The 16,985-nt window shown below is 40.3% G+C and overlaps 1 protein-coding gene across 1 annotated transcript in view; it reads right to left on the bottom strand.

Moving 5' to 3' along the window:
- PJA2 (praja ring finger ubiquitin ligase 2) overlaps window positions 1-16,985 on the bottom strand; it is a 73,285-nt gene that overhangs the window by 10,632 nt on the left and 45,668 nt on the right. The window contains exons 6-10 of the mRNA XM_079793374.1: window positions 14,857-15,042; window positions 9,035-9,146; window positions 3,766-3,880; window positions 3,256-3,377; window positions 1,003-1,160 (exon numbers count right to left, since the gene is read on the bottom strand). Coding sequence (XP_079649500.1) covers window positions 1,035-1,160; window positions 3,256-3,377; window positions 3,766-3,880; window positions 9,035-9,146; window positions 14,857-15,042 — 661 coding nt within the window. The 3' untranslated portion in view covers window positions 1,003-1,034. The remainder of the gene's footprint in view (window positions 1-1,002; window positions 1,161-3,255; window positions 3,378-3,765; window positions 3,881-9,034; window positions 9,147-14,856; window positions 15,043-16,985) is intronic.

Raw genomic sequence — 16,985 nt, 5'->3', positions numbered from 1 at the left:
GCCAAATCTGTCTTCTACCCCATCAATTTTATGCTTTATATAAGTCAGAACAGTTAGCATAGTTTTCTAAGGATTCAGATTTTCCTTTAGGATACAATAGAATGAGTGTTAAAAACACTTTATGCATGTTTTCAGACATTCTAAAATATTTCAGAACCAAAATTACCTTACAATAACTATACCTAATAGTTATTAAACAAATGTGCCAGGAGTCTTCTGAACCTTCAAATATCATTTTAACCAAGTAGAAAGAATTTCTATAAGGCCATCTAATTCACCAGGCGCTGAGCACACTAGATTGTTCATATGCTTTACTAACCTGACTTTAAGCACATCCAACATTAAAAAAAATAATTGTACTACCTAACCATTTCCAGGGGGTTACATTTAAGATTTTGAAATTTTGTGATGCTCAGCCAGAATTTTAGCCAGTTTGACATTCTTTAAAAGTCCTAATTTTAAACAAAAATGGAAGACTAGACACCTTCCTAAAAAACTACTCAGTATTATAAACCAAGAGGTTTTCATGTAGCAAAAGCAAAGGGACCAATGAAAAAGCATTCTTTTTTATTTCCAATGAAACCAAATTTTACTACTGTTGTAAAATTCTTTAGAATTCTTTTTATTTCCAATGAAACCAAATTTTACTACTGTTGTGATTATAGTCTTCACATTTGATGCAAATAGGAGAGCTAATCATAATCACTTAGTGGCAATATTCAGACAAAACCAGTAACGCGTGCCACACAGATGATTATTTCTTCTGGAGAGAGTTAAATGATAAGCTTGACTTTTACAATTAATATCAACCTTCAACTAAAAATAATGGATGTACTGCTTCAACATTCAGCTTGAAAATGTTAGTACTTTCTGCAAACCTATACTTAGTTTAGAAAGGTCAATATTCTCTTTCTAAACTATGGCATAGACTATATATAGCATTTTAATATATTTATATATAATTATTTGCACATCAGGTTTAGAAGGAATTTTCAGATTTACTTTATAGAATGATCTCATTCAAGTGTTAAGGTTTAAGGAGCGTCTGCAGTACTGTCATTTGAAGGTGGGGCATCGTGACCAGGCTCAGAGGAAGCAGCTGCAGATGCTTCAATAACTGCAGGTGGGAAATGACGGCGGCACACAGGGCATGTTCCTGACTGGAGGGAGAAGAACAAGTTCATAGCCAATGAGAAGGTCTTAACTACCACACAAGTATCTTAAGAAAGACAAACAGTATCATTATCCTAAAAACAAAACAAATAACTTAAAAACCAAATAAACTTCAAACCTACACAGTACAGAGAGGACAATTTTTTATGCTATTTCCTTTTATCCCAAGCAGACACTAATTCCTTTAGGGTAAACTGTGTCTCTCAATCATGTCTGCATCTTTTACATCACTCATCTTTCATTTAGTGACTATTCATTGAGAGTCCACTACACTCCCTGGTTGGCACTGGTGCTGCTGTAGGGAGTGAGCAAGGAGTCACAGGGCCTGTCCTCACTTATACTGGTGATGATACTGATGATGATGTGGAGAGTTAGATGCTTTCTACATGACAAAACAAATCAACCACAGACCTGACAGGGAGGGTGGGACAGGGAAAGCAGTTATACTGGGAGTACACCATTTTAGGAACAAAAGATTCCAGAGATATGTCATCTGGTGCTAAGATTATTCTTTTGCAAGTTTAGTCTTTTTCCCAAAGCAACCTCCCTGATAGAAAGCAGGTTGAAGAAATCAACCTGTTAAAGGTGATCACGATTTGTATCTTGGGAACCTTCTCCCTAGAGGAAAGGCTTCACACTAAGCTGTTTCCTGACAGGAAAGAAACTACAGAGATTATTGCCTTGAGTTATAGCCAAGTAAAGGACAAGTCATGGCTATACAACATATATGTTTACAATTCAAGAATTTAATTCTGCCAACATTTTTTGGGCACCTGCCACACTGATTGGGGCCCTAACAGCAACATTTTAAAGTCAGATAGATGTGTGTGGTTTCTACCCAAGCACATACTAACTGTGTAACCTTGTACAAGTAACAATCATTGGAAAATGATAGTAAAGATACCAATGCAGGTTGGGAAAAAGTAGGGTTACAGTTGTTTGTATGGAAAATAATATAATAATTAATAAGTAACAATCCAAGGATAAACTCTGTTTCATGTACTCACAATTATAGACCTACTTTTGCCCTATCCTGTATGTCCCAGAGTTATTGTGAGGAGTAAATGGGAAAATACACATGAATCATCTAGCAGTTCCTGACACACAGAACACTAGATCCTTATTAAGGCTTTGGTACTATTGTAGACGTTTAAAGAATGAGGATATTAAGGACAGAAAAGATGGAATTTAAGCAGGACCACTAATCTTTCTGGTATAGGGGAAGACCACACCAGGCTAAGCAAACATGAACAAAGGTACAGAAGTAAATCTGAAGAGACAGGCTGGGAGCTAGATCACAGAAGGCCTTAAAAGCCAAGACAGAAACTTTAGAATTTATAAAAGAATGGTGACTTTTTCTGCATTGGATATTAAAAGTGTTAAGTAGAGTTTTGACTTTTAAGGGGAGCAACGGCAACAAGAGAGAAGGGAGAGAGAAAGAGGAGGGGAGGAAGAAAGGAAGGGGAAAGGAAGGAAGCGGTTGTAGGGAAGAGAGAGTTATTTCTATAACTGAGTAAGCTGGGAAAGTGATTTGGGAATTTCTACTGAACTGCATGTAAATATTCTTTATGCAAAAATAGAGTTAACAGAGATTTAAGTAAAACTCTATTTTTCTTTAAGTATATAATTCAAATATACTTAAAATTTTGGGATAAATATTTTAGGGTAATATATGAAAGTTTGAATAGAAGATAGTTGGTAGTTTATTAAACATTTCTCATATAAAAGCACTGATACATATTATCAGAATATCAGTATATTCTTATAGTACTCTGAGTAGTGCTAAAAGCTTCTTTGCTTGAGGTATTTATGAAAACACCTAATTTCTGGGATATGATTAAATATGTTAAGTAGTTCAGGTTATCTATACTGTTTCTTAGACAATGTTAGTAAAGTAAAATAGTTTGATATTATCATTAATCTGTAGTCATTAAAAGGTAACCAACTTTAATTAAAATGAATTAAACTGAACTCAAAAGTACATAGCAAAATAAATAGGATTAAAAAACACTACTATCATCATTAACTTGTAGGAGAAAACTATTAAAATATTAACTTAAAGGAAGTAAATCTAAAACTTACCTTCTGCAGCCAAATTGAGACACAAGGTTTGTGAAAGAAATGGTGGCAGGGTAACTCTGTTGCTATATCATCTTTAATATACTCACTACAACAGATTGGACAGCACTGCTCCTGACCAATAGCTAAAAACAACAAGCAATTAGATATATTAATCCAATAAAGTTAAATTTTAATAAAACTGAAAATCAGCATATGAACTCATAGATGATGCCTGTGAAAGACAAATGAACCAGACTTTGATCAATAAATTGTCAAACATGTTTCTAGTACATGGCAATTTGAAATTTAATAAACATTGCTTTTGTAGAAAGTTGACTAGGGAACATTTGTCCCAACCTATCACTTAATAAATTAAAAATACTCTTCCACTGGGTAAAGTTTTTCAGAATCTGGTTTCATACAAAATCTAGTAAGAGTTTATAATAGTACTTTATATTCTAGGTGCATTAATCATATACTTAAACATGCAATGAGTCATTCAGCATTAGAGATAAACTTTGCCCTTCTTACCAGTGTGATCCTCAAGAACAAGTGTCTCTGGAAGACCATCAATGCTCTCCTTACTGGCTGGTGGATTGGCCACCTCAACATCTACTGCAAGAGACTCTAAATGTGCTAGGGCAGTCTGAAAAATAAAAGTCACAGTTCTTTGTTAGGAAACACTTTAAAGCAGTAATAGAAAACTATTTTTAAGGTATCTTCTAAACTTATATCCACCATTAGTCTCTTCTGTTAGTTTATTTTGCTTCAGTCCCCTGCCGTTTTTGCCTCCTTTCAAAAGGAACCATAATCACCACCATCAAACAAACATAAAAACATACCAAAAAATAAAAGCCCTACTTTACATAAATATAACAAAAGTCTATTTTGATTCAATAACCATCTACTTGTCCACCCTATTTATATTTTCAGAAGAGTGGCTACCTCATCCAACTTATGAGTTTCTGTATGGGATCAATACTATGAAGAATGTAAACATTTTGAACAGGTTCACTCATAAAATGTAGCCATCCTATCTAACAAATAGGGAATATGTTAATTGACCATCATGCCCTCACAAAGATGGCAGTGCCTACAGCCAATAAGGAGGGAATATGCTAATTGAAGGCCACGCCCTCAAAGATGGCAGTGCCCACAGCCACAAGATGGTGGCGCCCAGTCCCCTCAGCCCTGTTGGGCAGCAGGCGCACAGCATGGCCGGGCCCGCCACAGGCGGATCCGGCTGCTCCGCATACCTGCCTCCCAAGTCCCCCAGTCCCCTCAGCCCCCCAGCTACCCAGGGCCGGCCTGAGGCGCAGGCAAGCCTCGGATGGTGGCCACCGAGCCGCCCAGGGCCATGCAAGGCTCAGGGCCAGCCGAGGCTTGCGCTGCCAGCAGTGGCAGCAGTAGAGGTGTGATGGGGGCATCACCTTCCCCTGATCACCGGGTTGCCTCCTGCCCATGAGGGCTCCTGGACTGTGAGAGGGGGCAGGCCGGGCTGAGGGACCCCCCCTCCAGTGCATGAATTTTCATGCACCGGGCCTCTAGTGGTTAATAGATGTTCAAGGTATGGAACCAAATAATGTATTCCTGAATAGCAATATCTACGACTATCATAGAGTCAGCACACCCACATTACTAGCTTACTAGTATTTAGTATTACTAAGTTATCTGGGTTATGAACTTTATTCAGGGGTTCAAAATTTTGTATAAAGTTACTATTCTAACAAGGAAGGAAAGAACATTAGATCATATGATCATCTAATAAAGTCACTATCACCCTTTTGTGGACTGATTCACTTTCTTGGCTACAATTAGATTAGAACTTCAGGTAGGACTTACATACACAAGTCCAAAAAGGTGGAGACAACCCAACTATCTATTGATAGATGAATAGATAAACAAATGTGCTAGGTAAAGGTAAATATATAGTCAAATTCAGAATGCTCTGATACTGTAATATGATGGTGTATTAACCACTTTAGGCAAGTATAAAGGTTAAAGGACAACAGTATTAAAATAACTAGTATTTAACAACAATTTGTTAAAAAATACACAACATAAAAATAGGTAAGCTGGGAATTCAAATGTGTGCAGAAAGGTATATATGGAACCCAAATAGTGAAAGAGATGACTGTTTTCAGTTATCCATGATTGCTCCTCAGATCCAAATTCACTATTTTTGTCAGCTCTGTGAAAATGGATTTGGGCCATTTAAATATTTTCTCTTCTGACATCTGTCATGTTGTTAAGCTTGTTCACAGAGGACACTAAGGAGACGCTGTAAGAGGGAAAGGACTTTGCTTCTGATCCCAGTGTGCCACTTGGCAGGCTTCTGTGGCAGGTGTGGCTTTCTCTAGCACCAGACTCCTGCAATATGCACAGCTTCTCAATGTCTAGCTCTGGAAATGCATGCAGCCAGAAGCACTAAGTGGCAGGTAGATTCCTCAGCATCCCCTTGGACACTTCTGTAGCAGAGTGCTTCCCATCAGACATCTCCCTATGAATAGCTTTCCCTAGCACCCTACAGGGCTGATTTCCAGTAAGCTCTGCCAGCACAGCACCAGTGACTTCTCTGCCACTCATTAAGCCACAGCTATGCCATTTTCATCAAGATCTGGATCCCAGCCCTGGGTGACCCTTCCTTAGGTGACTTTTGCTCTATAGGTGGTGGCTGCTCCTTATACATGGTTTTTCTATATTCTTTAGAATTATCTTTATTCCTTACTAAGCAATCCCTTGTTACTTTAATCCCGTTATAGTTAACTAGAGGCCCGGTGCACAAAATTTGTGCACGGGGGGGGGGGGGGGGTGGCGGTGGCAGGAAATCCCTCAGCCCGGCCTGCACCCTCTCACAATCCAGAACTGCTGGCTCCTAACTGCTCACTTGCCACTCTCATTGTGCACCCTTAACCACTCTGCCTGCCTGCCTGATCGCCCCTAACCACTTGCCTGCCTGCCTGACCGCCCCTAACCACTCACCTGCCTGCCTGATCATCCCTAACCACCTCTGCCTGCCTGCCTGATCACCCCTAACTGCTCTGCCTGCCTGATCGCCCCTAACTGCTCTGCCTGCCTGATCGCCCCTAATTGCCTCTGCCTCGGCCCCTGCAGCTTCATCCGGAAGGTCGTTCGGCTGTCCAATCTAATTAGCATATTACGCTTTTATTATTCTAGATAATTCTTTATATTAAACTTGCCCATCAAGAGATAGAAAATGGAAAGAGCCTGCTATTTGTCCCTTCTTTCTCACATAACTACAAGCATGAATCTCATCCAATTCCTTATGTACTTCCCAAGATAGACTCTGCAAGAATTCATCTTTGTTACACACAAACAAAAAGAAGAAATACTATTTTTAGTAAGTTCCATTTTGGGGGTGTTATTCCAGGTTAACTGTACTTTGATAACATGTTTGTCTTAATGGATTCATTGTTCCTTTCTAATGATTATCTACACATTTGCTGTGCTAATAAATACACGGAATTTCATATATGTAGAAATAATTTATTGTCTTGATACTGACAAATATTTAAGGTGATCTGGGATCACTTGAAAGCAATAAGAGCAAGAGAAACCATTTTATAGCCACTGCTATGAAAATCTATAAAGATGTAAAAATCTATCTACATCTGAGGAAATACAAAATATTTTCAAAAGTTAGTCCAAATGTTAGAAAGACGACTAAACAGCTTAAACAGCCTAACTGGAATATATCTAGGATTAAAGTAATGCATTCCTTTGTCAGCAAAAAATTTAGTTTCTAAAGAATAAAACAGGATTTAGTTTTTAAAGAATGGATATTTATAACAAATGATTTAATAATGACTACTGAATCCAGATATGCAAGATGAGTACCAGTTGGTTGACTACTAATTTGAATATATCCATTTACTGAGAACCTACCCACTGTACCAGGTATTTTGCTAAGTGCTTAAACACAATTTCACAATAGCGCATGAAGTAAATTTTTAAATTCCCATTCTGTAGACGAGGACAAGAAGCTTAAAAAAGTTAAGTGAACTCTCCAAGGTCATATAGCCTAAATGAATCTATCTCAAAAGCCATGCTCTTACCTCATGTATTACCTTCCTAAGGCCTTCACCTCAGTGTATTTGAGGTGCTCTGTTAAGTATGTATGTAAAGACTTTTTAAGGGGCCCAAGGTCAAGCAGGTTCTCAAAGAGACTCAATTTTCAATGACCTTTCTTATGTAATTTTTCCTCAAACTGATCTGCCTAATAATGCATCTGCAGTTAAAAGCAACATGCTGCCCTGTTCTTACATTCCTCTTTCTGCTAATCATCCCTCACTTTATAAATAAAAATATACTTCTTACCCATCCAAAGGAGCAATCTGAAATACTTGCGTCAAACTGAATTCTAAGGACTGAATAACAAATCTCTGTAGATGGCTTCCAATTCTCTGCTTTCAAAAAAACTGAAAGAGGATCTAAACAACTTGCAAAGTTGATGTAATTTTAGCAAGACTTAAGTGAAAAGGCTATGATAAATTCCTTCCATCCCTATCAACTTACATGAACAAGGTCTCTCAAGCTTATATTCATAAAGATGAAAAGAAAAAAAGAAATAAAGTTGATGCTGAACTATATCTCATTGTAGGAATAAATAAAATTCACTCATAAGGTAATTTGGGAGAAAAAGCCTCCATTTCATTAAGAGATGCATTTTACCAGTAACATTTTACTTTATGTTTAAATAATTATTTATCGAAATTAATATATGCAATATAAAGATAACCTATCATAGTCTTGTACACTTGAAATCTGTAAGTTTATTAACCAATAAACTTAATTAAAAAATAAATTTAACAATTTTAACTCAATTTATTTTACATTTAAATTCTTAAATATATTTTTACTGCAAAGAGATATGATAGGATAAACAATATTACTTAGAATTTAGGCTATAAATATTTAGATGTCAATATACAGCAGGGATACTTTTTCCCAAAAAATTTGGGAGCAAGTAATAAGCTTCAATATTGTTTCAAACAGTTAAAAACCTTAACTATTTTGCCCTACTCTCATTCAAATTTGAGACACAGTTATAAGGCAAATGTTTATTGACACTATTTTCATAACAACCATTACCTGAAAAGAAAGAGCAGTCTACTATTGAAAAGTAACAGAAATAAAAACAACTACTACCAAAGAGTTAGGGCTGCATGAGAAAAATAAATAAATAAATAAAAGCACAGTTTGTCTTATTTGTTTTAGTTTCACTTAAAGAATGTTAGTGTTAAATCTAAAAGAAAAAAATCATAAACTATACATTATTTTAGCTTAATTTTTCAAAATGATCAAATAAAAAGACAGAAGGCAAGACAAACTTAGAAATCAAATGTGCTATTTATTAAAATGTGTACACATTAAGCAAAAGATAGTATTTAGAATCTGTGTGAACAAAAAAAGGAAAGTGATTTGTAATATATTCTTAGAGATGTTCAGTTTCATTTCACAAATATACCTGTGCATGTGTGAATAAAATTTTCAAATTCACAGACCCATATAATTTAATAGAGGGAAAACGTATATTCTAAATGTAAGCAAAACATTTTCCATTCTGTAGTAAAAACTGGGAAACCAATTTTAGGAAAATTGGCAGGATGTCAAGTATAATTTATATATACACACTGGTAGCAATCAGTAATCAGTAGTTGTTATTAAATTGATAAGGAAATTATTCACCTTTTCTTAAGAGCAGTTAAAAAAAATCTTTTACTTTTTCTCATTGTGCACCCCACCAACTTATACATGGACACCAGAGTCATTAAAATACCTCCATAGCCTGGGCTAAGCGTTCTTCTAGTGCCATGTAGGTGAGGAACTGAGGATCCACATAAGAAATAGCTTCAGCAACTCCTAGTCCATCTGCAAAGCCATCAAACAGACTGAAAAAAAAAAAAAAAAATACGAGCATGATTTGGGAAATCTTTATGGTGAATTGAAGACATAATTATATTAACACTAGAGGCACAATGCACAAGATTTGTGCAAGAGTAGGCCTTCATTCCCCTGGCTGCCGGCACCGGCTTCCCTCTGGCACCCGGGACCCAGGCTTGCTTCCCTCCGGCCACCCGTTGGCACCCAGGACCCAGGCTAGCTTCCCTCCGGCTTCCCGTTGGCACCCGGGACCCGGGCTGGCTTCCCTCTGGCCACCGGCTGGCACTCGGGATCCGGACTTCCCTCCAGCCCCGGCTTCGTCCGGAAGGACACCTGGAATGATGTCCATTCAATTAGCATATTACCCTTTTATTATTATAGACTAGAGGCCCGGTGCACGAAATTCGTGCACGGGGGTGCGGGGGGGGGGGGTGGTGTCCCTCAGCCCTTTCTTGGCCTGCAAAGACGCCAGCATCCCTCACCCCGGCCTCTAGCCAAAGGTTCCTCCCCTCCTTCTGCACAGCCTCTGGGAAGATGCTTGTCCTGGGGCCTCCCCAGGGCCCTGGCCCACAACGCCCTGCAGTTCGGGTACTCGGGGGCTTGGGCTTTCAGGTCTGGCTTCCTCATCTGGCATGGTGAGCATCAGCTGCCATGGGAGCCTTACCTTAGGAGTCACCCCCTTGGACCATACTACTTGCAAGTGTGTGTGTGGGGATGGCCTCGGTGGCAGTGATTTGATGTCTGTAGCATGCCCGCTGACACTCACCACCACAGCGCCACACTGGTCCCATCTGGACTGCTGGCAGGGGGCTTCCAGTCTGCGACTGGGGCTGATGGGCTGCGACTGGGGGCTGCAGGTGGAGGACCCCGGCACCCATAGGGCTGTCAGCATCAGGAACTGGAAAGATCTATTTTTCTGGTTCCTCCCCTGCCGCGCGGATGTTGAGCTCCAGGCCCCAAAGGCCCGTTCACTCCCGCTGCACGGCTTGCCGGGGCGGGGGTGCGTGCGCGCGGTGCCGGGAGCCCGTTTACTCCCGCCGCATGGCCCGCTGGGCCGCAGCTCAGCGTCCTGCCGGCCCCATTTGGTCCCTGCTCAGCAGCACAGCGGCCGATCGCGAGTCCCCGTCCCCCGCTCCTCCCACCGGCCCAATCGGCAACCCCGGCCACCGCAAGTCCCGCCCCCCGTGCCTCCCGGTCCAATCGCGGGCATAGCGGAGGTACGGTCAATTTGCATATTATCATTTTATTATGTAGGATTATTATTATAGACTACAGGCCCGGTGCATGAAATTCGTGCACGGGGCGGGGGGGAGTGTCCCTCAGCCCAGCCTGCACCCTCTCCAATCTGGGACCCCTTGAGGGATGTCCGACCGCCCGTTTAGGCCCGATCCCAGTGGGATCGGGCCTAAACGGGCGGTCGGACATCCCTCTCACAATCCAGGACTGCTGGCTCCCAACCGCTTGCCTGCCTGCCTGCCTGATTGCCCTTAACCGCTTCTGCCTGCCAGCCTGATCACCCCCTAACCACTCCACTGCCAGCCTGATCGACACCAAACTGCTCCCCTGCCAGCCCAATTGCCCCTAATTGCCCTCCCTTGCCAGCCTGGTCACCCCTAACTGCCCTTCCTTGTCAGTCTAGTCACCCCCAATTGCCCTCCCCTGCAGGCCTGGTCACCCCTAACTGCCCTCCCTGCTGGCCTGATAGCCCACAACTGCCCTCCTCTGCAGACCTGGTCTCCCCCAACTGCCCTCCTCTGCCGGCCTGGTCACCCCTAACTGCCCTCCCTGCTGGCCTGATCACCCACAACTGCCCTCCCCTGAAACCTGGTCCCCCCAAACTGTCCTCCCCTGAAGCCTGGTTCCCTCCAACTGCCCTCCCGTGCAGGCCTGGGTCCCCCCCAACTGTCCTTCCCTGCAGGCCTGGTTGCCCCCAACTGCCCTCCCTCTGCCGGCCCAGTCACCCCTAACTGCCCTCCCCTGCCAGCCATCTTGTGGTGGCCATCTTGTGTCCACATGGGGGTGGCCATCTTTGACCACATGGGGGCGGCCATCTTGTGTGTTGGAGTGACGGTCAGTTTGCATATTACCTCTTTATTAGATAGGATACTGATGAGCCAGAAAGCATATAACAAGCAGACAAATCTTAAAAATATCCATATATATCCTAATATATAAAAACCCTGGTCGTAACGACTGAGGCTCGACCAACCAAAAGTCAGTCCTGCAGCCATGGCAACCCAGTGGTGACTGCTTCCACTGCAGGCGCGGTGCTCCAGCACTGACTGCTGAGGGGGCTGTGAATCAGGGCCAGAGAGAGGCCTGAAGAGAGAAGCAGGGACTGATCCATTGCCTCTGTGGCAGCTTTTGATCAGCACTTGACTCTCTTTCTCTCTGAGTCTGGCCAGCAGCCACGCCTCCATTTCTCTCCAGGCCTCCACTGGGGCTGCTGATTAGCCCCGCCTTTCTGAACAAGGCCCTGTTGATAGGCCCAGAGACGCTGAATGGCATAGGGACTGATCAATCAGAACCAAATGTGGGTGCTGTGAAGAACCAATGGCTGCCTAGGAGGCAGAGCTTTTGACGTTGATTGGCATAGGAACTGACTAATCAGAACCAAATGTAGGTGTTGTGAAGAACCAATGGCTGCCTAGGAGGTGGAGCTTCTGACGCTAAGTGGCATAGACACCAACCAATCAGAACCAAATGTGGGTGCCGTGGGGAGTCAATGCCTGCATAGGAGGCGGAGCTTCTGACATTGACTGGCATAGAAACCGACCAATCAGAACCAAATCTGGGTGCTGTGGGAAGTCAATGGCTGCCTAGGAGGCGGAGCTTTGATGCTCACTGGCATAGAAACTGACCAATCAGAACCAAATTGGCCAGCAGAGGAGAGCAGTTGGGGGTGAGATCAGGCCTGCAGGGGAGGGCAGTTGGGGGCAAGATCAGGCCAGCAGAGGAGGGCCATTGGGTGCGAGATCAGGCCAGCAGGGGAGGGCAGTTGGGGGCAACCAGTCCAGCAGGGGAAGGCAGTTAGGGGCGATCAGGCAGGCAGGCAGGTGAGAAGTTAGGAGCCAGCGGTCCCAGATTGTGAGGGATGTCCGACTGCCGGTTTAGGCCCAATCCCTGGGGGTCCCCATTGGAGAGGGTGCAGGCTGGGCTGAGGGAACCCCCTTCCATATAGGAATTTCGTGCACCGGGCCTCTAGTATATACATAAAAGCCTAAGCGACCATTACGAACGGTCGACCAGTCACTATGATGTGCACTAACCACCAGGGGGCTGACACTCAATGCAGGAGTTGCTCCCCAGTGTCAGAGTACTCCCACAGCCAACCTCCCACGGCCCCGCTCCCCTGCCAGCCAACCTCCCGCAGTCCCTCCCACTAGCCGGCCCCCCGACCTGCCAGCCAACCTCCTTTGGTCCCTCCCCCCGGCCTGCTGGTCCCCGGATAGGCCTCAATTGCCGCGGGGCTGAGGGACCCCACCCATGCACGAATTCGTGCACCAGGCCTCTAGTTTTAACATAAATCTTGTTGGATGATGGGCAGAAAGAAACCAGTAAAAAAAGTTAAATGCTAAGCATAAGAAATTAGGATGCCATCACCTCTCCAAAAGACTGCCACACTCACTGTACAAAGTTCGTAGAAAAAATCTCTAGTACAATATAAACAAATGATGAAGTATTGTTATATCTATATAAAATTATAAAATTCTGTCTTAAAAATCAATGCTAAATGTTTTCTATAGTTAAAAAAAAATCTATGAAGCCCAATTTTGGGACAATTAGCAATATCTATAAATTCCTCAATTATATTCAATAAAGACCTCAATTATTTCTTCAAATATGTGGAACAACACTTTTTGAAAGTTACTTAGAAATATATATGAAGATCTTAAAAAATATATAGATCTTAACAATTCTCAGCAATGTTACCCCTATGAATCTATCCTAAAGAAATAACCTGAAGTCAGACCCAGTTTCATGGGGGAAGAGGAAGAAATATCACTGCATTATTTCAATGTGGAAATGATCAATTAAATTTTAGTGCATCTATAGAATGGCACATCATAAAGGAGCTGTAAAAAATTATTTTTACAGTCCAGCCAGCGTGGCTCAGTGGTTGAGCGTCAACCTATGAACCAGGAGGTCATGGTTTGATTCCCGTGCAGGACATCTGCTTAGGTTATGGGCTCAATCCCCAGTGTGGGGCATGCAAAAGGCAGCCAATCAATGATTGTCTTTCATCACTGATGTTTCTATCTCTCTCTTCCTTTCTGAAATCAATAAAAATATATGTAAAAAAATTATTTTTACAAAATTTTCAAAATGTGCAATAGATAAAAATGAAACCAAAATTGCCTCCTGACATACACAGATGATCTAAATCAGCGGTTGCCAACCTTTTGGACCTCACAGACCACCAGTGGTCTGTGGACCACCGGTTGGTGAACGCTGATCTAAACAGATAATTCTATCATCTATTGAGTTATTTTGAGGAATGAATGACTTGTACATGGAGAAATAAGACACCAGAATAAATGAGTTCAGTAAGAGGGCTTATAGATGATCAGCAAGGTTAGGACTAGGTGAAGTCACTGATTTTCCATAATGTTTGGGAAGTCAGAAAATGGGCTCTGGAGAAAGGGGATGTTTAAGATAGAAATGCAGATTGTTTTTGTGGCTGTGATAAAATTCCACTTTTACTTCCACAAAATGGTCAATAGAAATTTGCTCTGCACATATAATTCTCCCCCTCCCCCACTACCCATGGAAGTGAGAACAGAAAACGGTAAGCAAAATTTCAAGGAGATATTGAGTTTCGTGTATAGAGAAGCACAAAGTAACTACACACAGAGAAATTGAAGATATATAGGATGCCTTAAAAAAATAAAATTTGTGGAGATATCAGGGGATATAAAAGCATTTTTCTTATCTTTATTTTTCTAAATTTTCTGTAATGATATTTTCAATGGAAAATAGAAGACATATTCTTAAAACTATTTCTGTGCAGACATGCAAACATGGGTAGTACTAAGCCATATTTTTTCTAGAAAAAATAACAAAAATGATCAAGTTGGAACATCCTTTCCTCATCTCAATAATTAGCTGCTTACAAAGGACTACTGTACACTTGAAAGATACATCTATTCTAACCATCATGAGACATAATGCATTTAATTCATGTTACTTTTACTTGAAGCTGTTCTTTGTCAGCCTAAATCTAATACTTTCCAACAGTTCTGGGAAAGTACAATTATAGTTTCTATTCAAAATATATAAAGAAGGAAAATTATATTCTATGATTCTGATTCAATCACAGGTTTTAAAATTCTTCAAATAATATTCAGGACCGTGTTTAAAACACACACACACACACACACACACACACACACACACACACACACAGGATTATACTAAGTGCTACATTTAGCATATAAGGGTAAGTTTAAAAGTTGGAAATCTCAAACCATGAGTGTAAAATTCACTGGGATATAATAAGGTGAACTTCAAGAGAGCTAAATGTCAAAGAAGGAAGAGGTCACTGACTGGAATAAGTAGGAAGGAGTCCCTGTACAAAGTGACCTCTGAAATGAGCTTTGAAGGAGAGATAGGGAAATACTAGTAAGAATACTTTTTAGCTATCAGAGATTCAGTTTTCATAATCTAGAATCATGAACAAATTCTACTCAATGAATAATTAAGCATGGTGCTACCTACCTCCAGTCCACATCTAAATCTTCACTCACACTGGAGTCATCCTCAAGGTTATTGTTACCATCCAACATGAAAGCCTCTGGCTGTGCAAATTCATTAGCCTGCTCATTTCCCTCATCACTGCTGCTTTCATTGACTTCATTGTACTGTAACCAAGGAATTTCTCCCTCTTCCAAGGATGTCTGTTCCCTAATAGAAACATTTTAAGAGAAAAAATGTATTATTTTAATACACATCATACAATTGTCCTTTAAAGAGTTCTATTCAGTGCAAGCAGATTCTTTATCCTTTGAGTCCTAAACTCTTGGTACTTAAGATTTTTAAAAATCTGTTTTCTTTAAATGTAAAATTATTTTAAAATGAAGTAAATTTGTTATAGGGTCACACGTATATAGAAATAAGCTCCTAATTACATAAGAACCTATTTATTTGATATACAAATTATCTAATCTCCTATATTTCCTCTTTTTGTAGGAGAAAAAAATCAAAAAATTCATCTTAGACAATTTAAGTTCTTAAACATTGCTCTTGAATAGTTTCCCTTCTGTTAAAATAAAATCCAAATTCCTCCATCTGACCTACAAATCCCTACATAAAACATGCTTTCTCCTTGGCCCTCTTCTCCAACTGTTACTTCTCACTACTCTTCCCTCCATTTACTATATTCCTATAATCACTCTACTCTGGGAAGAGATGGAGATCATTTCCACCTTTGGGTCAATTCCTCTTTGTGAAAAGTTATTTCACGAGATTTTTTTGCACTGCTACTCCCTCCTTGATATTCAGGTCAGAGTACTATCACCATCTCAAAGAAGAAACTCTCCAGTCACTGACTACCAGGTCACTCAGCCTTTTTTAATTATAGAATTACTCTTACTTATCGTTTTCTTATTTGTCAATCTTTCTCCTACTAAAAAATAAGCTCCGACAGACAAATAAATAGTACAAAGAAAATAAGGAAGAGAAACAGTTCAGAACAGCATGGAAAAGGGCTATTCAATACATGATATTGGGACAATTGAGTATCCAACTGGAGAGAGGGAGGTTAAATCTCTTATTATTTACCCTTAAATAAATTCCAGATATACCTTTTAAAAAGGCATGTGCACTCCCACCACCTCTAAAACAATAAAAGTACTAAAAGAATTATGAGGAAAATTTTTACAAAAAAAATCTGTCATTCTAAGCATGATGCAAAACCTTGAAGCCACAGAGATTGTTAAATTTCATGACATGCACATTAAACACTCATGGGAAAGTCAGGACACCAAAAATATGGACACAAAGATCAAATTGAGAAAAATTAATTATAATACATCAGAAACAAAAGGCATGTCACAGCTGCAATGAACTAAAAGGTACTTTATGAATTTATAAATAACATCATTAAACTGGTAGGATTTTCTTATTCATTTTATTTAACAGAAAATACCTTTTAGTATATCAAAAGGATCATAGAATTGGCAGGGTTGAATTTTTAGTTTGGTTAAGTTTTAAGGTAAGAAATAATGTTATACAACAATTTATATATTTCAACTTTAAGATCGGCTGTAATTAGAACTCTATTCATTTTAATATGCAAATTTAACTTTGGGGGTAAAAACCTCTATGAAAGGAATGCAGACAATGTCTGCTTATAAAAATCAACACATTTTAAATATATAGAAAACAGTATCTCTTTATATACCTAAACTCATAAGTGTTTCTTTAATTTCAGTTCCTAAACTATACTTCAGAATAACAGGTTTGTAAGATTTAGTATCTAGTACAGCCAGTCTAGTAAAATCAGAGAAATTAGCATGACAGTATACTTTCCTCAAATATATAAAGATAGTGAATAATTTTCTTCTGTGCACAATTAGGTGTAATAAAAAATTTAACCCCACATAGGTTTAAAATATAAAATCAAACTAAAAATTCCTAAGCAACAGATCTTTATTCACACATTTATGGAAGCACTCACCAAAAGTATTGTAACTTTTCTGGTGACTCACTTGTCTCCTCCTAGACTGGGAGTTTTTCAAGGGTATATACAGTGTTGTTTCTCATCACTGTATCTTCACCCCCTGGAACAAGTGCTTGGTATATAATAGATATTCTATCTATGTGTTGCAAATGTAATAAATCCTTGA

The sequence above is a fragment of the Cnephaeus nilssonii genome, assembly GCF_951640355.1.
Source record: "Cnephaeus nilssonii genome assembly, chromosome: 2".
NCBI lineage: Eukaryota > Metazoa > Chordata > Mammalia > Chiroptera > Vespertilionidae > Cnephaeus > Cnephaeus nilssonii.
Note: the sequence above shows the minus strand (reverse complement) of the source record. Positions and strands in the feature narration are given on the sequence as shown.